This window comes from Engystomops pustulosus, chromosome 1 (assembly GCF_040894005.1).
Source record: "Engystomops pustulosus chromosome 1, aEngPut4.maternal, whole genome shotgun sequence".
In the NCBI taxonomy this organism is placed as follows: Eukaryota; Metazoa; Chordata; class Amphibia; order Anura; family Leptodactylidae; genus Engystomops; species Engystomops pustulosus.
Window position 1 is genome coordinate 39,362,948 of NC_092411.1, and position 22,239 is coordinate 39,385,186.

At 40.4% G+C, this 22,239-nt stretch overlaps 1 protein-coding gene and 1 long non-coding RNA gene across 6 annotated transcripts in view; both read right to left on the reverse strand.

Annotated features, from left to right (window-relative positions):
• Nucleotides 1–1,998: 1,998 nt before the first annotated feature.
• Nucleotides 1,999–7,046, reverse strand: LOC140119563 (uncharacterized). Of its 3 annotated transcripts, none has more exons than XR_011853393.1 (3): nucleotides 6,845–7,039; nucleotides 2,474–5,338; nucleotides 1,999–2,180 (listed from the first exon to the last, which is right to left on the reverse strand). It is a non-coding gene; the product is annotated as an uncharacterized lncRNA (long non-coding RNA). The 3 variants fall into 3 exon arrangements; XR_011853392.1 differs by having other exon boundaries at nucleotides 2,474–3,253; nucleotides 4,060–7,035; XR_011853391.1 differs by having other exon boundaries at nucleotides 2,474–7,046.
• A 7,697-nt stretch (nucleotides 7,047–14,743) lies between these two features.
• Nucleotides 14,744–22,239, reverse strand: part of TNPO1 (transportin 1) — a 52,761-nt gene continuing 45,265 nt past the window's right edge. For 2 of the 3 annotated variants that reach the window (XM_072138753.1, XM_072138761.1), the window contains exons 23-24: nucleotides 21,091–21,234; nucleotides 14,744–20,982 (exon numbers count right to left, since the gene is read on the reverse strand). In XM_072138753.1, the coding sequence (XP_071994854.1) occupies nucleotides 21,127–21,234 (108 nt within the window). In that variant the 3' untranslated portion in view covers nucleotides 14,744–20,982; nucleotides 21,091–21,126. Of the gene's footprint in view, nucleotides 20,983–21,090; nucleotides 21,235–22,239 lie in introns of those variants that run through there. The other variant, XR_011853395.1, reaches the window with a different exon arrangement.

Genomic DNA, 22,239 nt, shown 5'->3' on the forward strand with positions numbered 1-22,239 from the left:
AAATTACAGCTTGTAAATTACACCTCCATTTTGTTTTAACCCCTGTGAAACATCTAAATGGTTAATGCACTTCTTAAAGTCTTAAAGCGTAGGCCTCTCAAAGTCACTTAAACCTGAGCAGGAGCCTCTAAATAAGGGATTTGGCGATTTTCATAAAAATGAGAAAAATTGCACCCACAGTTCTGAACCTCCTAACAACCTAAAAAAGAGAGAGGATGCATAAAAAGCAACGCAGATATAAAGCAGACATTTGGGAAATGTTAGTTATAAAGTTACTTTGGTTCTGTCACTATCTGCCTGAAAAGCAGAACATTTAGAACTTTGAAAATGAATCATTTTTAGAATTTTTTTCTAAATTTCAATTTTTTTTCAGAACTAAACACAAAAGATATCATCAAAAATGTTCTATTACTTTGAAGTACAATGTGTGACGAGAAAACAATCTCAAAATCCCCTGGAAATGTTAAAGTGCCACGAAGTTATAACCTCCTATAATTACACAGGGCAGATTTTATAAATCAGGCCTGGTCCTAGGGCCCTAAAATGGTTTGACACAAATGAGTTAAGGGGGGTTTTCACCAATCTGTCAAAACTGTTTGTAAACAACTTCTCTCCCCTACTTTATAGATTTAGCTCATACTTGGACACATGGAGGAGGAAGTAATTCTCATGGTTTGTTAGGCTAAACATCTGCAAAATGACCCTCCTTCCACGACTACCACTATCCCTAAAACTAGATGGTGCTTTGCTAACTTCTCCTGGTCCCCGGGCTGCCCTAGAGTGAAAAGGGACATATTGGGGCAGATTTTTCAAGCTGTCTGAAAGTCAGAATATTTCTAGTTGCCCATGGCAACCAATCACAGCTCAGCTTTCATTTTATCAGTGCTCATGAATATTTTAAAGGGGAGCTGTGATTTGGGCAACTACGGTAGAAATATTCTGACTTTTAGGCAGCTTGATAAATCTGCCTCATTGATTCTACCAAGGAATGTGAGGAATGGACCTCCTGGATTGCTGTCTCTATTATCTGGCAGCTGGTCACGCTTGAGTCTCATGGCACAAGGCATATGCCCCAGAGAGCTCTCTACGCTCCCTTGGAGCTGGTCCCTTAGCCCTTATGGATGACTCCAGTCCCCTCTTTTTCTCCACCAGCCATCCATCAATTTCAATATACCCCCCAATTGCACCACTTTTATAACTCACTTAAGAATCATACCCAAATCTCACATCCCCTTTGAGCAGATATGTACGGCACCCGCTTATATATGCCCTCTCCGTGACATGCAAGCTACTACTCACCTACCATCTAACCACCTATGTCTCCATTCTGTAAACCGTGGGAATCTGAGTTAGGAAAAACATTCTCTAATAGCCAATGGAAAAAGAGCAGTCATAGTCTCCGAACACCAGGAGACATGTTATAAAATTCTGACCAAGTGGTACAGGGTACCTTCACTCTGACATAAATGGTTTACATCAGCTCCAGTGCTGGCATTGTGGGTCCACAGGTGTTACAAAGTCCCACATCTGGTGGCATTGCCCACGCCTACGAGGATTTAGGTCCAATGTAATTCGTGTGGTTGAGGAAGTATCAGCCAATACACCAGAGGCGGTCCTTCTATACATGTTCGACATACCTGTGTCAACTTATAAGAAATCTCTGACCAGGCATCTCTTGCAAGTGGCCAAAATGGCATAAAATTTTCCTAGACTTGGTTTTGCTAGGTTTGTGGGCTCCTCAGACTACCGCACACTACAAGATTAAAGTCTCCGTGATAGTTGTAAGGCCTTAGTACCAGCTCTCCTCTTCCTTAATCCTCCCTACTAATTTCCCGGTCCACTCACCGGCCTTCTCCTACCCACCTGAATAACCTCGAATGATAAAACAAATTTGAGAAGTTTTTTACAAATTTTTAAATAAAAAAAAAAAGATTTTAAGAATGTTAGAAAAAAAAACTTTTAACATTTTCTTTACTAAGAAATGAATGAAACCACAAATCCAATTTTCAAGAATATATTACAAAACAAAGCATAGCAAACACAAAACATATGGAGGTGTTGGCATCCTAGGCGTGTGGTCATGTGATGGCGCTCTCTGAAGCCTTCTTCTTGTGTCATTGGAGCACCGTCTGATGCCTGTCCTGTACTCTCATGGCTTTCTACAGACACTTGATTATTAACTGTGGTTCAGAAAAAAAAAGATTCTAAAATTAAAATATCAACAAAAATACAGCACATGTTGGTGACAGGAAAAAGGAAAATTCGAGCATGGACAAGTGTATTCCCTTCATCCAAAACAAGCTCCATCCACCTACCTAGAACCAGTATAGAGAGGAACATATGCCTCCACCCATGTAAACATTTAATTAGCTATGCGTAGTAGAAGGCAATATGGTCTACCATGCTCACATCCATGCCACTTTAAAAGTTGTCATACATGATAAACAACATAAAAGAAAATGAAAACATTTACTTGTCAACATCCAATGATGTCTTTCAAAAACTGCAGCTGTTGTGGTGGGTAGAGAGGGCGTTTTGGAGCTTTTCCGAAGCAAACCTTCCTTTTTTCGTCATCTTCCTCCTGAAATTGCCTTTGCATGCGACGCTCATAGTGCCGGATAGTTTTGAATGTAAGGAATAGAAAAAAACAAGGTTATTTCATTATATCAACATATATAAAAAGGTAAAACAAAGGCACAAAATAACTTCACTCCATCCATGGCTATGTTACACCTTCCTCAAATGCTTGTATGTTAGCTATCAAAAATAAAAACATACAAGTGTCAACCACTACATATAAAAGTTTCCACCTTTATTTGAATTACCAGAGACTTCCATGGGAAAGATCATTTTGCAAATACAGGTAGGAACAGGACCTGCACTATATTTTGGGGCAAGGTAACAAAGCCATCGGCATTAACCGATTTAACTACATGGGGATGTGTGATAGCCATAAAAAATGACACAAAAAAATACAAAGAAGTTTGTGTGCAAAAGGCCTTACACTTATTGACAAAAATTGACAAAAAATTTTCTAGACATTTCATTATGGAATACTTCCTCAGCATTGCAGAGAGGACCATTCCAATAAAGACAATGGGGTCATTTACTTACCCGGTCCTGTCGCGATTCAGCGGCTCGTTCTCCGACGAGGTTTTGGGTCTTCTGGCGATTCACTAAGGTCATGCTCCCGATGTCCACCAGGTGTCGCTGCTGCACTGAAGTCTGCCGAGGTCCGCTGGAGTTCACCAACCTATTCCCGGTGCATGTGAGTGATTGATTTTGTGACACAATTCATTTTTTAAATTCCACGGTTTTTCCCAAAACGTCGGGTTTTCCGACAGCCACGCCCCCCCATTTCTGTCGCCTCAAAGCCGGCACTGTAGCGCCACAATCCGATCGCGTGCGCCAAAATCACAGGGCAATTCGGTGCAAATCGGAAAAATTTGTGAAACCCGGCAGAAAAAAGCGAACACCCATTCCTAGAACATTGAGGGGCCTTTAAAAGGAAAGGGGTAGTCGAGATACAACTTCAGAGAAATGTCTTCAACCTATAATTTTTCCGTTGTATTTAACAGAACTTAATTTCCCTTTGGTTTGTAACAATATATCATCTCAACATTTTAATAGTATCTGTTTTTTTGGGAGTTGCTTATCCCAACCTAACACTAAGTGACATAAATACAGTTAACCACTGAGGTGCTACTGCACAGAGTCCACTCCAGGTCTAGGGTTAGGTAGATTAAATTTCCTCTAAACCTTTCATTTGTGAAAATCCAAACTGCCTCAGCATCACAGAGGGACCCATTCTAATGAAGACAATGTCCTCCACCGCTTTCCAAAACATTGAGGGGCCTCTCAAGGAAAGGGGCAGTCGAGCCGGAGCTGCAGACGGTTGTCTTCATCCTGTAATTTTATGTTGTTTTTATTTCAACTTACCTTCCCATTTGTGTCTAACAACATATCATCTCTTGTATAACAAGTTCTCAACATTTAAAAAGTATCTACTTAAAGGACATAAACTATTTGAAACAACAAAGAAAGGCCAGAAATACTGACCTCCCCTCCTCTTCATCATTATCCCAGCGCTGTCCTTCGCTAGTCTTGACACACTGGGATCACCTAGTAAAGAAAGTCATAATTAGCAGCATGGAGCTCAGGGACAAGGTGTCCGGCCCTCCAGGCTGCTAATTATGCACGCCCTCACACCTCCCTCTTCCATGCTTGGAGCATGGGAGAGGGAGGTAACGCCCTGTGCAGGTGAAAATTCACACCTCTCGTGTTATATCATCACCCTCTCCCAGCATTGGAGAGGGCGGTGGCGAGGGCATGCATAATTATCAGCCCAGCTTGCTGGACATCTCACGCATGCTCTCCATGCTGCTAATTATAAGTTTGTTTTCTAAGTGATCCCGGCGTGTCAAGACTAGCGATGGACAGAATTGCGATCAAGATGAAGAGGAGGGGAGGTCAGTACAGGCGGTCCCCTACTTAAGAACACCTGTCTTACATACGACCCCTAGTTACAAACGGACCTCTGGATTTTGGTAATTTACTGTACTTTAGTCCTAGGCTACAATAAACAGCTATAACAGTTATCAATGGTGTCTGTAAATAAGATTTACTGATAATCCTGGTTCTTATGACAATCCAACATTTTTAAAATCCAATTGTCACAGAGATCAAAAAAATTTTGACTGGGGTTACAATAATAAAGTATACAGTTCTGACTTACATACAAACTCAACTTAAGAACAAACCTACAGACCCTATCTTGTATGTAACCCGGGGACTGCCTGTATTTATAGACTTTTTTTGTTTTTCTAAGATGTTGATTTCCTTTACCAGGTCAACTTTTTGGGAGTTGCTTATCCCAACCTAACACTAAGTGACATAAATACAGTTAACCACTGAGGTGCTACTGCACAGAGTCCACTCCAGGTCTAGGGTTAGGTAGATTAAATTTTCTCTAAACCTTTCATTTGTGAAAATCCAAACTGCCTCAGCATCACAGAGGGACCCATTCTAATGAAGACAATGTCCTCCACCGCTTTCCAAAACATTGAGGGGCCTCTCAAGGAAAGGGGCAGTCGAGCCAGAGCTGCAGACGGTTGTCTTCATCCTGTAATTTTATGTTGTTTTTATTTCAACTTACCTTCCCATTTGTGTCTAACAACATATCATCTCTTGTATAACAAGTTCTCAACATTTAAAAAGTATCTACTTAAAGGACATAAACTACTTAAAACAACAAAGAAAGGCCAGAAATACTGACCTCCCCTCCTCTTCATCATTATCCCAGCGCTGTCCTTCGCTAGTCTTGACACACTGGGATCACCTAGTAAAGAAAGTCATAATTAGCAGCATGGAGCTCAGGGACAAGGTGTCCGGCCCTCCAGGCTGCTCAGACATGTCATTTGGGGCCCATGGTGAAAGCCAAAAAATCCAAGCCCACAGCAAAATGGTGAAATGCGTTTTTCCTAATTTTCACTGCATTCAGAATTTTTTGTCTGCTTCCAAGTATATGGCATGAAATATTAAATACCCTCACTATGAAGTGCAATTTGTAACGCAGAAAACAAGCCGTCATACAATTCTTTACATGGAAAAATAAAAAAGTTAGATTTATGAAGGTGGGAAGTGAAAAATAAAAATGCAAAAACAAAAAGGGGGCCTGGTCATTAAGGGGTTAACTGGTTCACCATCGCTGTATTAGAGGGATCTACAAACTTCCAAATCACCACACAAGTTTTTCAACCATACATATCGGGGCACATTTACTAAGGGTCCGCGGACCGCATTTCCGTCGGGTTTCCGGACTATTTCCATTTTGTGCCGAATTTAACAGGGGTTTTTGACGCACGCGATAAGATTTTGGCGCACTCGCGCTGACCTTCATGCGACACTAATCGGGTGGCGTGGCCGTCGGAGCAACCCGACTGATTCGGACTAAGCGCAGGATTTAAAATTCAAATTGTGTCGCAGATGCACTCACATACACCGGGAAGAAGATGGGGAACTCCGGCGGACGTCAGCGGGGAAGCGACATATGCAGGATATCGGGCGCACGATCTTGTTGAATCGCGGCAGACTTCATCCTTGTCGGATAACGCACCTTGTGGACCGTGCAGGGATCGGGTAAGTAAATGTGTCTCATTATGTTCTGTAGCCAAATTCTCTTTTCATCTGTAATTCAGCTTCTCGGATCACTAGTAATAGGGTTAGGTCACTTCCCCTGATCCCCTGCGCCTCCCATTTACGTAACGATTGAGACTTTTATACAAAGAAGGCAATAGAAAAATAAGAGAAGAAGTGCTGCAGCAGCTGCAGACTGTCTATTGGAGCACAGAGCGATTCATTGCCGTAAAGTGGGAATTTCTGTATAATATCAGGAAAAGTCTGTTTAACTTACATGCCCTAAACATGACTTTATTATTTACCTGTAAGCTGATATGAGATATGGGTGACTACTATTAGGCAACTAAAAAGTGCATTATAGCCCAATTATATGAAATTCCTATAATAAAAATATCTATTCTGAGCCCCATTGATCTGATGATACTAGAATAAAGTAAGGGGCAGATGATTTGTACAGATCTGATATTTTCATGTGTCTTACTCAAGGAAAGATGTTTTGGTCCAGATCTAGAGCTGCCCATATACAGTAAGATGTACAGTGTCAGCACCAGAGATGGGCAAGTCATTGGAAATCTCAGTCCTTGAACTGTAAGGAAGGATTTTTATAGTGAAAAGCAATAGAGACAAATATGATACAATCAGGACGCATGACGTGATAAATGATAGACGCTCTATTAATCTCCCTATCACATGGATCCCACATCACCTGTGACCTGGAGGTTGAAGACGGTTGAAATGTTAAACTGCCAGGATGTGCGGCGGCTGCAGAAGGGTCTCACTCTGTGCTCTGTACAGGGGTCACACTCATGGATGACGTCTTGTTCGCTAGATGAGTACGTCTCTGCACTTCTTAGCCGGACCGGACCTCTTCTGGATCTACAGAACTCAGATCTAGAACTTTACAGGAACTGTGATGTCATAGAATGTCATTCCATGTGTATAATGTCACATCCCCAAGGGGGGCTAGGAAATAAATTGTACTAAGTTAAATAAAGTTTGTTAAAAAAAGAAAAAAAAAAAAACATCAGTAAGAAAAATGTATATTTTTTATAAATAAACAGTGGTTGTATTTTATTATGCAATGTTGGATGGAATATCGAAATACAATGTCAAGTTAAAGGGGTGTCTCATGCTTAAAGTAAATGAAAATTGTATTCATTATTAAATACAGATACAGGGCTGGATTTAGGTTGGTGGGGGCCCCCATTGAATGTAGTCCAGACAGGGAACAGCAATAACTATATACAGCCCCCAGTATTCACTATATACAGCTCCCAGTAATCACTATATACAGCTCCCCCCACAATCACTATATACAGCTCCCCCGGCAATCACTATATACTGCTCCCAGTAATCACTATATACAGCTCCCCCCACAATCACTATATGCAGCTCCCCCGGCAATCACTATATACTGCTCCCAGTAATCACTATATACAGCTCCCCCGGCAATCACTATATACTGCTCCCAGTAATCACTATATACAGCTCCCCCAGTAATCACTATATGCAGCTCCCCCAGCAATCACTGTATACAGCTCCCCCAGCAATCACTATATACAGCTCCCCCAGCAATCACTATATACAGCTCCACAGCAATCACTTTATACTGCTCCCAGTAATCACTATATACAGCTCTCCCAGCAACCACTATATACTGCTCCCAGTAATCACTATATACAGCTCTCCCAGCAACCACTATATACTGCTCCCAGTAATCACTATATACAGCTCTCCCAGCAACCACTATATACAGCTCCATCAGCAATCACTATATACAGCTCCCCCCGCAATCACTATATACAGCCTCCCAGCAATCACTGTCATAAGGTGAAACAATAGTAATGAGGCCCCTGCTCATAATAACTTACAGTCTGTGAGTTAAAGGGAAGATAAAGGAGGTGACAGGACGTATATAATGGTCCAGCGCCTGTATATAGGATAGAGGGTAAATATATAATGGTGGGGGTCTGACAGTAGAGATTCCCCCTGTAATTGGCAGAATGGGGAATCAGAAGCCCTTCTAATCTGCCTCGTGCTACTAAGGACTTCTGGGATCAGTTTGTCCTGTGAGCGGTCAGGGAGGTCCCATAGAAATCAGTGAAGTCCTTCCTCAGGGTGTAAGATGACTGGGACCGTTATCATGTTCATTCCTTATCACTTCTATAGGTTGGGACAGATTCTTTTTGCAGCAGATGCACAGGTTTTTCATTTCGGTAATGAATCTGCTTTGTGTGAAAATGTCCCTGTCACATATATAGGTAGCGGCCTATGTGATGTCATACAGACGTACACAGAAGCCGTATGGCAGCTGTGCAGAACACCATAAGAAAACATACTGTATGGTGGATACTGTGCTTAGTAAAGCAATTCCTACACAACAAAGTGGAGGCGCTTATACACCCAGCTCGGAGGTGACATGACAGGGCTGGGACAGGGCATCTGCTCATATCTTTATCTGTATTCAGAGCTTCCTGATTACACCTCTGCTCTGACTGCAGTACCAGGTCTGGTGAAAGAATTCCTTATGTGTGACCCACATCAACAGATTTTAGATATATATATATGAGTAATAACAAGGTCAGATGGAACAATAGGAGTAAGGCCCTGTCCACAAGAGCTTACAATCTACCAATGGGCACATTATTCAGTGGTCTTGTCCTGTCGCATGTCGTTATCCCTTATGTTGCGCTGTCTTTACACATAACATGAATGTAATTGTGGCCAACCTACACATACAGGCCTACATTTATCAAAAACAGTGCAGTCTGTACTAGGGGCTGTTTGCCTGTGAAGTGCGCAGGGGGTGTTAGATTTAGGAATTGTGTTGCATGTTCTTCATGAAGTGTACACCATTATATTTTGGTGCACTTTGTTCACGCTGCAGAATTGTGGTCCAGCTAAGGTGCACATTTTTTCTCTATTATGGGACACAGTGCAGCTGCGACACAAAACTGGCGCAGACACTTTGTAAATAGGAATACAAGCAGTTTTCACATTCTTTCTAGTGCAAAGTCAGACAGAAAACACTTTAATTAATGTGGCCCACTATGAGCTGGTCTCAGGCCGCAGGCATTTTATCGCTCGGTTTGTAATCCGTTTGTGAGCTCTAGATCTGCAAAAAACGGTCAATGTGTCATTCATAAGTCATCCATCTTTGCGGATCCACAAAATAACAGAAGGCTGGCAAAAGATGTCACTTGCTTGTCCCAACACAAAAAGGCTTTAAAAATGATGCAAATGAATTTTAAATCCAGGCTCCATAGCTGTTAATTGAGCCCCTGCTCTTAGGCTCATCTACATAATTTTTTAAGCCTTTATTCCTCACCGTAAAAACGAGGGCATAAGAAGCTAAAAGAGGAGCAGATCCTGCCAGAGGGGGAGCACACCAGAATGTCAGTGTGCTTGGCGTACAATCCTTCATCCTGGTGACAGATGTCCTTTAAGAAGTAATTCGACAAAAGCTGTAACCTAACACAACGCCGAACACCAAAGTATGATAAAGTCATAGGTGTCAGAAAAAGGGGAGAGAGAGGAATATTTTTTGCAAAGTTCTTTTTTTTTTTTTAAAGCCCTTAAAGGGATATTTTAATCCGGGCATTGACATTTAATTTAATTCACCTGCCATATACATATATTTCTTCAATAAGCTCTTATTAAAAAAAATGTTATGTGAAGATAATTCCCCATTAATGGAGCCATGTTGTCCCTTCAAAACCAGATTATTGTCTTTGGATATGATTGTACAAAGCAACAAATATTAGATGTCCTGTAGTGAACGCTGAATCACGGTGGTCAGGTAACCTAATATAGTGCATGTCTGCCCACCACTGCCAGGGTGCGGGGAGGTTGTATCCAAGAATAACCTTCTTTTTGTAAGGGACAGCATGGCCATATTCATGCAATATTCTCTTCACACAAGTACTTTTTTTTTAATCAACATCCAATAGAAGAAATGTACAGTATATAATAAATAAATTAAATGTGAAGCCTAGATGGAAATATCCCTTTAAGAACCATGTCATTTTAGTTTTTGCATTTAAATTTTTCACTCCGTCTTAATAAACATATAACTTTTATTTTTCTGTGTAGAGCTGTATGGGGGCTTGTTTTCTGCATATTAAACTGTCCATCTTGTGCCGGTATTTCAGATTCTGTGTACTAGGAAGCCAGGAAAAATTCCAAATGCGCTGAAATTGTAGAAAACAAAAAGCCCCTGCACCATTTTCTTGTGGTCTTTGTTTTTACAGCTTATAGAGTGCGATCCAAATCACACCACAATTTATTCTTTGGGTAGGTACAATCACAGGGCTACCGAGAACAAAAATCTTCTGCCCTATTCTTACATGAATAACATTTGCATCCTGGTGCAGAGAGCTGTGTAAGGTGTCTTTGTTGTGGAACAAGCTCATGTTTTTATTGCTACCATTCTGGGGACTGTATGGTCTTTTATTCAAGATTTTGTAAGTTGGAAAATGGTGACTAGGACATTGCTGCACTATTTTCCGTTACATTGTTATATTTCGATAGATGCAGCTATAACCCACATATTTATGAATTTCCTTAAAGGGCGTCTACCACCAGGATAAGACTTTATGCAAATGAGCCTGGGGGGCTCCTAACTCCATAATGGAACCTGGGGCTCTTCTGGCTCATTTGCATACAGTTCATTATCCTAGTGGTGGATGCTATGTAATTTTACATCAGTTTTTGGGTAAGAGGGGGTGATCTAATTTTGTAGTTGATTTTTATTACTGTTTATTAGACCCCCTTAAAAGGACATCTACCCCTAGGATAAAGGATTGTAAACCAGGCACACTGACATACTGGTGTGTGCCCCTCTGCTCCTCTTTTAGCTTCTTTTTCTGCGGTTTAAAAAAAAAAAAATATATATATATATATATGCAAATAATATTGATTAAAACTTATGGAGCACTCAGGCTCATTTGCATAATTTTTAAAGCTTTTTATTCTTAAAAAAACAAGGACATAAGCTCAAAGAAAAGTGGATCCTGTCAGAGGGAGCAGACACCAGTACGTCAGTGTGCTTGGTTTCCAATCCTTCATCCTGGTGCTAGATGTCCTTTAAGAAGTCATTCCACAAAAACGGAAACCTAACACAGCACTGAACACCAAAGTATGATAAACAGGTGTTAGAAAATGGGGAGAGAAATATTTTTTGCAAAGATACTTCCCCCCCCCCATTCTGGTGGTAGATGTCCTTTAAAGCCTAGAAGGTCTGATCATTCCTACCATACACTGAAATACTACTGTAATGCAGTATATGGCAGATCTGCTGCAGTCATGGCCAGACCACTACAGATCAAGTGTATTTTTTTTTTTTTTTTTTTAAATTTCACTTCATTTGCACATTTTCAGTCACCAAAAACTTCAATTTCTCCTACAGAACATCACTGTACATGGAAAAGTAAAAGTTGGCAGCAAAGGAAATAAGGTAAACGGAAAAGCAAAACAGGGCTGAATGCTCGAAGGGTTGTTGTCCAGTGTAGAATAGGACACCGAAAATCTTTTGTGCGCGATGGGTTCAAGTTTGTGGGAGAATCTGTTGTAGCACCCTTGAAATATTCAATGTTCATGTGAACAAAACAATGCAAAAGTAAAGCGTTTAACACATCGCTGTCCTGGTAATACAAGCAAAACTTGGAAGGATAATAGTAAATGGAGACATCTACTTATCATACAGGAGGGAAACAATCAGTACACAGGAATAACTAAACATCCTGCGTAAGGTATCATGTTCTAAGAAGAAACAGTCAGCGGTGCGATACAACTTGAGCGACTGTTCTGCTACCAAATCCCATTGTACATGGCAACATTCACCCTTTCACGACTGCCATAGGCTATAGACGCCCTAACTGCACACACCCTACGCAGATGGCACGCATATACACTTCATCACAGTGATCCACCTCAAACAGCTACTTCTGAACGGTGACAAGTTTGAGTTCATATTAATGATGAGAATCTGCCCTTTAATACTTTACGTTGTTAAAGTTAAAAAACAAAAAGGGGGGCAGGGATTTTCATATACACCTCTCTGGAGATTTAACAGTAAATATCTCCCATTCTGTTACACCTAAAACACAAATGTCACATTAAAGGTGACAATGCTCTTACATACGATACCAGAACTTAGTTTCTAGGTAGCACAGTTCAGAAGATATAGGAAGTTGGAGAAGAAGCAGCAGGGAGACAGAGCTGGCAGCTTGCAGAAGTACATGCACCCTCGGTATCTCTATCTGCAGGGGGGGGGGGGGGGTTGACCAATGCCCTACATATTTTTTGTAAAGTTTTATTCAATTACACTAAATATTTGAAAACTTGAATGACAAGATCCTTTTTTTCACATTAAGCCGCTAATTCATGAAACTCTTAAGTTTAAAGGGAACCTGTCACCAGGGACCTCATTTTCACTAAAGACAGGTTGCAGAACCCCATGACAGCTGCAGTGCAAATCTGCCACTCTGCCTTTTATAAGCATTTGCATTACAATATAGTTGTGTGTTATAACTTACCTTACACCCTGATAAAATCCTGGGGTAGTCACAGGGGCTGGACTTTGAATGCATTTCAAAAACCAACATGTGACTTGTCTGTAACTCACTCCTCAGATGTTAGCCCCCACCTTCGTGCTCCTGTACAGCTCCTCTCTCCTGCTCCTTCACAGAGATCACAGCCTGGTGAGCTGACATCAGTGGGGGGAGGGAGGTGCTATACAGCAGCACAAAGGTGGGGGATGTGAGCTGAAGAGTCTGCTGCACAGACAAGTCACGTTTTTGTTTTTTTTAAATGAATTCAAATAAAAGCCCAACCCCTATGACTACCCCCAAATTTAGTCAGGGTGCAAGGTAAGTTATAACACACAATTATATTGTAATGCAAATGCTTATAAAAAGGCAGAGAGGCATATGTGCACTGCAGCTGTGATGGGCTTCTACAACTTGTCTTTAGTGAAAATGAGGTCCCTGGTGACAGGTTCCCTTAAAGTCTAGCGTGTAATTTTTTTTGGATATGTAGAGCTGTGTCAGAGATATTGCAATTTAACTGGTTCGCAGCGGCAGTCGGGTCGCGCTGCATGGAGAGGGCTCACGGGCTGAGCCCTCTCCATAGCCGGTAAGTCTTTGCTGCATATTGCAGCAAAGACTTACTGGTAACACCCGCGATCGGTGCTAGCATGGGCGCTGCCATCTTGCCTGGGATAGTCGCTCCCCGTGACGTCATCGGGGAGCGGCGATCCGTCTCCATGGTCTTCGGAAGACCCGAGGCTATTTCGTTTTGACCCCTTCATTACAATGTGCTGATGTATGGCAGTATATGATAGGATCGATCAGACAACCTAGGGTTAAAGTACCCTAGGGAGTCTGAAAAATAGTAAAAAAACTAAAAAAATTCAAATCACCCCCCTTTCCCTAGAACTGACAAATATAAATAAACAGTAAAAAGCAAACACATTAGGTATCGCCACATCCGAAAATGCCATCAAAATATGATAACGGTTTTTCAATGAGTTTAACCCCGTAACAGAAAATAGCGCCCAAAGTCAAAAATGGCACCTTTTTGCCATTTTGAAAGATATAAAAAAAAAAAAAAAAATCTATAAAAAGTCGTACAGTCCTAAAAATGATATAATTGAAAATATCAAAATTTTGCAAAAAACCCACAGCTCCATACACCAAAGTATAAAAAAGGTTATTAGCGCCAGAAGTTGGCAAAAAAAAAAAAATTTTTTGTACAGGTTTTAATTTTTGGAAATGTATGAAAACATTATAAAACCTGTACAAATTTGGTATCCCCTTAATCCTACCAACCCAAAGAATATAGTAGGCCTGTCATTTGGGGCGCTCAGTGAAAGCCGTAATATCCAAGCCCACAAGAAAATGGCGCAAATGGGTTTTATTCACCATTTTCACTGCATTTAGAATTTTTTCCCGCTTCCGAGTACATGGCATGGAATATTTAATACCATCACTATGAATTTGTACACAGAAAACAAGCCGTCACACAGCTCTTTACATGTAAAAATAAAAAAAGTTATAGATTTTTTTTAAGGTGGGGAGTGAAAAATGGACATGAAAAAACAGGAAAGGGCCCGGTCCTTAACCGGTTAAAGAACAGAACTTCAAAAATTGACCTGGACATCCAGGCATCAGTGACCAATCACAAAATGATAAAAAGTGGTTGTCTGAGCTAGAGGTGTGCCGAAAAGCCCCCGACAAGGACTGCAGGACCCTGGGCGCACTCGAGAAGGTAAGTATAGGTTTACTTTCCAATTTACAGCCCCACCCAAGACTTTAAATAAACTCTGACCCTAAAGTCCAGGCAGCATAAAAAAAAAAAATTAGTCATAGCTTCCTTCATAGTAGACAAAAAGTTTTACAAGGGATTCTGTTTGAAAAAGAGTTGGGAGGAGTTTACCGTGCGACCCCTTCCCCCCCAGTCACATTTTTAAAAGTAAATACAACACAATGTACTTAAACAACTTTATTAACACAGCCAAGCAGTGATTAACATTCACATCTATTATCACATCATACAAATGTAAATACAAAATTACTACAGTACAATATATATTCTCTGCATGATCCAAAATATTTGGTGGCCCCAAAAACGTTTAAAATTCAGCAGCTTATCAAAAACTAAAACCATAATTTTTTTTTTTTTTTTTAATTCTTTATTTAAAGTGTAGTTCAATAAGCAGAGGCAAACTTGAGAAATATCGCTTAGTTTATTAGACCGGAGGTAAGAAACGTGTGGCTCTCGAGATATTGGACTTCATCTCCAAGTATGTCAACAATGGATTGTCCGGCTGATCGACTCCTCGAGTCCAATGCCAGAGAGCCACAGGTTACATGAGCCTGCATTAGACTGCATGAGGAGAAGTGTAATAGTTAACATCTTCTAAGGGTAAGGAAACAATCGAGAGATATAAAGCTTTTATATAGGTAACGCACTCAACCTAAGTTGCCAGCAGAAAGATGCAACCACATTATGTGCCCATATCAAAAGGATTGTGGAAGTGCTCATGAGAAGTGCCATTCCCTTTCTTTATGTATGTGCATATTGCTTTAGAAAAATAGAACTTTGATTGTTTTGTCACATGGCTGTTTGTACTGTTTCTTAAATCACAGTGTTACGATTAGATTACTGATGGCTATCTATTCCAAAACATAGTGCTTTAAAGTAGGCCCAAAGGAGAGTGGTCCTCAAGGTTGTCCTCAGGATCCTGAGAAAGACTACGTTTCTAAAGAGGACAAATGAAACAATTCTCTTAATTTCGAGTCTCGTCACATTCAATAAACGGTAAAAAGAACAACCTCCAGAGGGCACCTGGGCAATGCTTCTGAGCCACCCATTTAAGTTTTAGAGTAAAATACATATAGAGCATTAATGGTTACTCGAAAGTCGGTGGGGCCTGGCTTAGAGGAACAAGAGTAGGGTCAAATTGGTCTTACATGGTGACGCCCTGACCACTCTTTAGTCTGAGTGACACTTGGTGATTCCCCACCTGAAACGTAACAACAGACGAGCAAGTCTCTCCACCCATATATTAGAACTGGTAGTCAGCCAAGCACACGCGGTTAGCTAAACTCTGTCCATGGACGGGCATTTTCCACAAGACATTTTAAGATGGACAATAAAGCATTGAAAGAACATGGGTGAACGAGGTGAAGAACACAACACAAAATGAACACACTTTTCATGCAGCCTCTTCCAGCCATCACTCTCATATGCCTTCCTTAGGTCTCTTGGTGGAAGAATGTGAGTCTGGAGAGTAAATATATAGGAGTTGTAACAAAAACTGAAAAATAGCGGAGATAACTCAGCAGATATTTGGGAGATTTTACACTTATAATGTGGTTTCCAAGCATTTCATTTGTATAAACTTCTGTAGTGATCAGAGTATCATAAGTAGGGGGGGTAGAACTGACATTCCAATTATGACTGGCAGCACTTGACAGCGCCTTATCTTTTGCAGTGGCCATGAATAGCACTGCAGCTGAGAGTCATTCATTTGAACCATGTCCAGACACAAGCACTAGAGAATATTTGGAGCTGTTCCTGCTTATGTCACTGCCCCTTTATTCAAGCCTGGAGTTGTGATTGCATCAGATATTGATTACCTTTCCTATAACTCAGAAACCCATATTGATATTCCTGGAAAACCGGTTTAAATAGTTTAAAAACATGACTGCTTTCGTCCCAAGCCAGCGTCTCACATGAAAAGGATTTGTATCGGTATATCAACTCAACTACATAGAGTTGAATTCCAGCATAAACCATGGTCAAGTGTGGTCCGGTTTTGGGAAGAAAGCAGCCATATCTTTTAAGCTCTGGACAACCACATGAATGTAGTTTTGACGACACTTACCGTCCCCTTCCTTCAGCTCAGGTGTAGCAGGACTACAGTTCTGAAAGGGTTTTTCACCAAGAAACCTCCAACCCACAAAGAAATCACCAAAATCTAGTGTCCAAGCATGGTGACTAGTGGTCACATCAGATCCCAGACCCATCAACCAGACAAACGTGTTTGGCTACTCAGTTACAAGTGCATAACCATGGAAGAAGGAGGAAAAAAAAAATAGATATGAGATGCCCACCCTGTAATACTCTAAAGTGTAATAGTGTTGAAAACCATTTAAAAACCCTTCTGTAAAGTTTTTCTCTGGCAAAACTAGGTTGTCATTTGACATCATGTGTGTGGATATATAGTATAACTTTCTGTTACCAACTTAGGTTGATGGGCAGTTTTTTGTTTTTGATCTTGGTAAAGAGTCTTTCTAAATAGGGAAGCTCAAAAACAGGAAAGAAGGTAGATATAAAAACAGTAAACACAGACCTCCTGAGGTTCCTACAACATAAAAATATTCAAGTAGAGAATCTACATCACATAGCAGCGGCTATTTCTGTAGTTTAGCACTCTAACAGCACTTTATTCAGTGTGAGAGACAGACATTGTAAGCCGTGCTTTTAGCATGCCAAGAGGCAGAAAACACTGGAATGTAACAAGACAAAGACCCACAATTCTATAAACATTCCATGGACATTCAAAAAACTGTCAAGACGAGACCACAATAGTAAGACGATTGATATATCCCATGATGCAAGAATCAAGGAACTACTGATGAGAAAACTAAAAAAAGGCAACCCTGTCTCCTGTGACCATTAAAGCGGAGAGACTCCTTTTACAGTGTCAAAAAAATGGCTTTTTGTGAGAGAAAATTAGAAAAAAACATCCATCTTATGACCCGTTTTGTTTACCCACAAAAGAATGTTTGCATTTGAATGGTTTTATTATTACCTCTCCTTTTCATGAGACCAACAGATTTGACTTTGGATGCTGATCTGCAATTTTTTTTTTGTTAAATTTTTTTGTTCCCCTTAGTATTTGAATGAATTGTGTAGCATTTCATAAAAGCCTCTTGAATGCCTACAAAAGCGCCATTATGTGCTACACACATCTATTACCACCCTGAACCCTGCTGTTATGTCCGCATCAGGTGAACCTGACTGTTTCACCTAGATCCAAACAAGATTTATGTAGTTAAAGGAACACTAAACACAAATCAAAATGTATTAGAAAAATAAAATATCCTAGATCCTCCGTCGCTTCCTTGTACTCCTTTCCCTTGACCTGCCTTACATAAACAATTTTAAGGACATCCACCACCAGGATGAAGGATTGTAGACCAAGCACACTGACATACGGGTGTACACTCCCTCTGGCAGGATCCGCTCTTCTATTAGGCTCCTGTGCCCTGGTTTTTGCATAATTTAAAAGCCTTTTTTGCAAACGAGCCTATAGGGCTCTGTGTTAATGGAGCCTGGAGCCCCGCAGGATCATTTACATAATTTTAAAGCCATTTTTCTTAAAAACAAGAGCCTAAAAGAACAGATCCTACCAGAGGGGGCACTCACCAGTATGTCAGTGTGCATGGCTTACAATCCATCATACTGGTGCTAGATGCCCTTTAAATACATTTTAAAAAAATTAGCTGGAGTATGAATTTCCTTTGTGCTCCAGCTCATCACCTTACATATAAGAGGACAATTTCTGTAATTTTTTTTTCTTACAAGTCTTCTCTGAGTAATTTTTTTTATGATTCCCCCTTTGCTAAACCCCATCTAATTTAAGATATACAGCGATGTTAAGCAGGCTAAACCAAGTGCAAAGTATCATAATGTGCAGTAATTTTAAAGGAAGTGTTTTTTTTCCCCCCCCCGCATTTGGAGATATTTGTTTGGTAACCCCCTCCCCCTCCCCCCACAAAACAATGTAAACACAGCTTTGACTTGTCCATCTCTAAAGGCAGCATTCAGCATAAGCTGCTGCATATTGAAAGTAGGAAGGCGAGAATTATTTTAATTTACTTGTAACATTTAGTGTTCCTTTAAAAAAAAAAAAGAAGAAGTGAAAAACCATTGAATTCCACGTTTTACCACAGCCAAAGTATATCGGATTTAATAAAACAGCTTAATAAAAATGTATTTAAAAGCAAAATATATAAAACTTGTGACATTCCCCTTCGTTTTAAGCCAATTTGCTAGTTTGTTTAATGCAGGGTAGGGCTCTCTATTCATTTGCAGCAGCAATTTATATTTATCTACCTCAATCTTTAAATTTATTTTATGTCCTTTTGTCTCCCGTTACCATTGGACGGTTTAGTGCAATAGTTCTCACCTCAACTATTCAATAAAATAAAACCATGCAAAAAAAAAAAAAAAAAAAAAAAATCAGGGAAATTTTTCATTTTACAAAATATTGATTACAAATGTTTACTTCGCAAAAAGGAGTTAAATGACTATAGAAAAAATGGTTATGGCTTTAACATTTCTTAAGAATCTGCTCTAAGAAAAATGGAGAGAATGTCGGCAGAACTCTGACCTGCAGAGTCCAAATCATTGTCTATAGGAGATTTCTTTCTCATCATGGGATACCGCTGAGGCAATCTGAATTAATAAAAAGACTCGCACTTTTACACAGACACCTTCGGTGCCGGGTAAAAAAAAAAAATTTCACATTCACAGTACGTAAGAAAATAACACATAGAAAGAAAAATAAAAGGTTAAATTAATAAAGGGTTTATTCACAGGAATACAAGTGAAGAAAAGCAACAAAAAAAACAAAAACAAAAAAACAAAATGAAATTGGGAGAAAGTAAAGGGGAACCAGAACCCATCCTTTCATTCTGATGCTATTTCATTTGCACCCCAATGTATCTGCTTAGGGTACAAAGGGCCACCAACATGCGCCAAATCGATTGCAGATACCCTGCTTTTATCACCGTAATGGTATATGATCATGCTTTAAACATAAAAAAGGGGTAATACATGAATGTGAAAAAAATCACTAGTGAATTATAGCAATTACCTTGATGTCTACAGTTTTTATAATGCGCCACCTAACACATATGCATCCTGATCTTACTCCACAGACTGGTCACTAGTATTTTACCATGCAAAAAGCACACCACACCGACAGCACAGAGGCAACAAGGTAGATCAGTTTCCACATTGTGATACGTTACAACTCATTATTATTCTCAAATTGACAGATGCTGGAGATATCACTTTTTTTTTTTTGTAATTTTTAGCCTCTCCCCATCATTCAGGCTTGCGATACAGTGTGGCAGGCCCCATTGATGGGTCAAGGTCTAACCGTACTCTGTAGCACTTAAAATGTAGAGATCCTTAAATTATATCTAATAAACCTAAAAACAGACAAATTAATGCATATTTCACCTGTAAACAAAAAAAAAAAAACAAAAAAAAAAAACTTCCTGGCGCATATAGGTACGTGTTGGCCTATCTTAATGTGTGATGCAAGCATGCTACTTAACTCACTAAAAAAAAAGTTACTTTTATTTTTAGCCACTATAAAGAATCCTGGACTGCTGACACCCCTCCCCCCCCCCCACCCACGAAACAAGGAAAACCCTTGAGACGTCGCACTAAAGGTGCAAAGCACTTCGCCAACTCGGACTTACAACAAAATGCCTTGGTTTTAAGATTCAGGGGTTTTTTTTGCCGAAAAACCCTGCAAATTAACATTCAGCAAAGGAGTGACTCTTAAAAAAATATATACTTCTATTAAAGATTTATCGTAAACTAAAAAAATGAGTTTTTTTTACTATATTTTTATCTTTTTTTGTTACTAGTTACTCCCCCTCCTGAAAAAAAATAAATAATCATTAAAAAAAAAAAAAAAAATACTAAATTTGGCATTTTGGTGGATGTCAATTTATGCAGATCTTAAAACTTACGTCACAGGCATCTGAAGTGCATTTGCAATTCCCTGCACCTTACACACATAGCAAGCGGTGTTGAATTTCGCCAACTTCATCTACTTATGTCTTCATTAACATGCAAACACAGAACTCCCAATCAGTGGGATTGTTAGGCAACCCTTTGCTTTAAAATAGATGCAATTTACTGCTAGAACCCCATTCTGAAGATTTCATCTTGAAGTGTGCAAAAATTAGTTTCCACTTTCTCACTCCACCCCCTCTAGAGTCCAATTTTTAAAGGTACTTCTAACAAGTACCATTCCCCGTATACCAGAATGTGCTGTTTGGCTATTAGAATTTGCTTCTTCACATCCAGTGCAGAATTGTTAAGGAGACATGTTTCCACCCACATAGGCTCCAGACGTTTAAACGTTTCCCGACATCGACTTAATACAGTGACGGCAACACCTCCCTCCCGCCCCTCCCAGTAGGCTTTGGGATTGTACTGTGTTCCCTACTGGTTTGCCCTTCCCCCCTACAATAGGGTAGCTTTTCCCTGGGTGCAGAGGCTCCCCCGCTGTCTCCCAGACTGAAGGACCTGTAGGAAACAGAGAAACATCACGTTAACGAGTGACGGCATGAATACACGGCTTTCAGCCAGTAATATAGCTGAAAGAATCCAACTAATATTTTTGCTGTTACTCACCCCAAATGTTGAGACTGCAGCTAGAGCACATCTAGGTTAGACTCCATAGTAGGCTGCAAGACGTTCTTTAAGGGGAGGCGGAAACTGGTCTGAGAAACGTCGCCAATTCTCTTCCCCTACTTGGTTTTTAAATCCATGAAGAATCTACACAGATAACATACAATAAGGAGCCATCTTAATTCCCCCAGGTAACAGGCAGCCACATTTCAGTGAGATTGGAGCCGTCTTATCAGCAGGTGTGGTGGGTGTTGGACCTGCCAGCAATCTGATATTTATGACCTGCCCTTAAAGGGGTTTTCTCCCGAAGAAAAATTAGGCCCTTGCTGATCAGTGAGACCTCCACAGACCCCTTGTCGCATCCATCATAATCTCTATGGAGTTGACGGTCATGCACAGCAGTTTTCGTGATAGGTGGGGGTCTCGGCACAGACCCCCACTGATCAGCAAGTTAGGCCGTATCCAGTGGCTAGGGCCTAAATTCTGTTCTTGGGAAAACCCCTTTAAAACCACTTCAGAACGCAAGAAGCGCAAATGGCAGATCAGGTCAAGCACCTTAATTGTAAAGATCTAATATTTTATTACCACATAGCAATACATCCAAGTGGGACTTTACTGTTTGTACAAAAAAGGTACAGGTACAAGTGTTGGACTTACGTGCCCGTTACTTTATACACCAAGTGGAACCATTCTTCATGAATAATGAAACTGCGCAATTGGTGAAAGAGTTTAAAAAATATTTAAAGTTAGCTGTTCAGATTGACGTCACCCGAGCGCCTCTTGGCATTGTCCGCTTTTATAATTCATCCACACTCCGTACTACTAGTCCTCCTACTCCAGGCCAAGTAGCAAGGAGAGAGCTCTGCCTGGCACTCCCAAACTCAAGAGTCTTTCCTAGGCAAAACTAGCAGTGCGGGGCGTGAATAAGTCGGTGATCAGAGAGGCATATATAAATAAACTGGAGATGCTCAGGCTGATTCACCAAGAACAGTTCCACTTAGAGCATAAAAAACGCATGAAACTGCATGAAACTGATGGTAGATGCCTTTAAAAAAAATCATGATGAAAGAGTGTAGGCAAATGAGCCCGAGGGGCTCCAAGATCCATTAACATCTATGGAGCCTGGAGCCCCTCAGGCCAATTCAGATACAG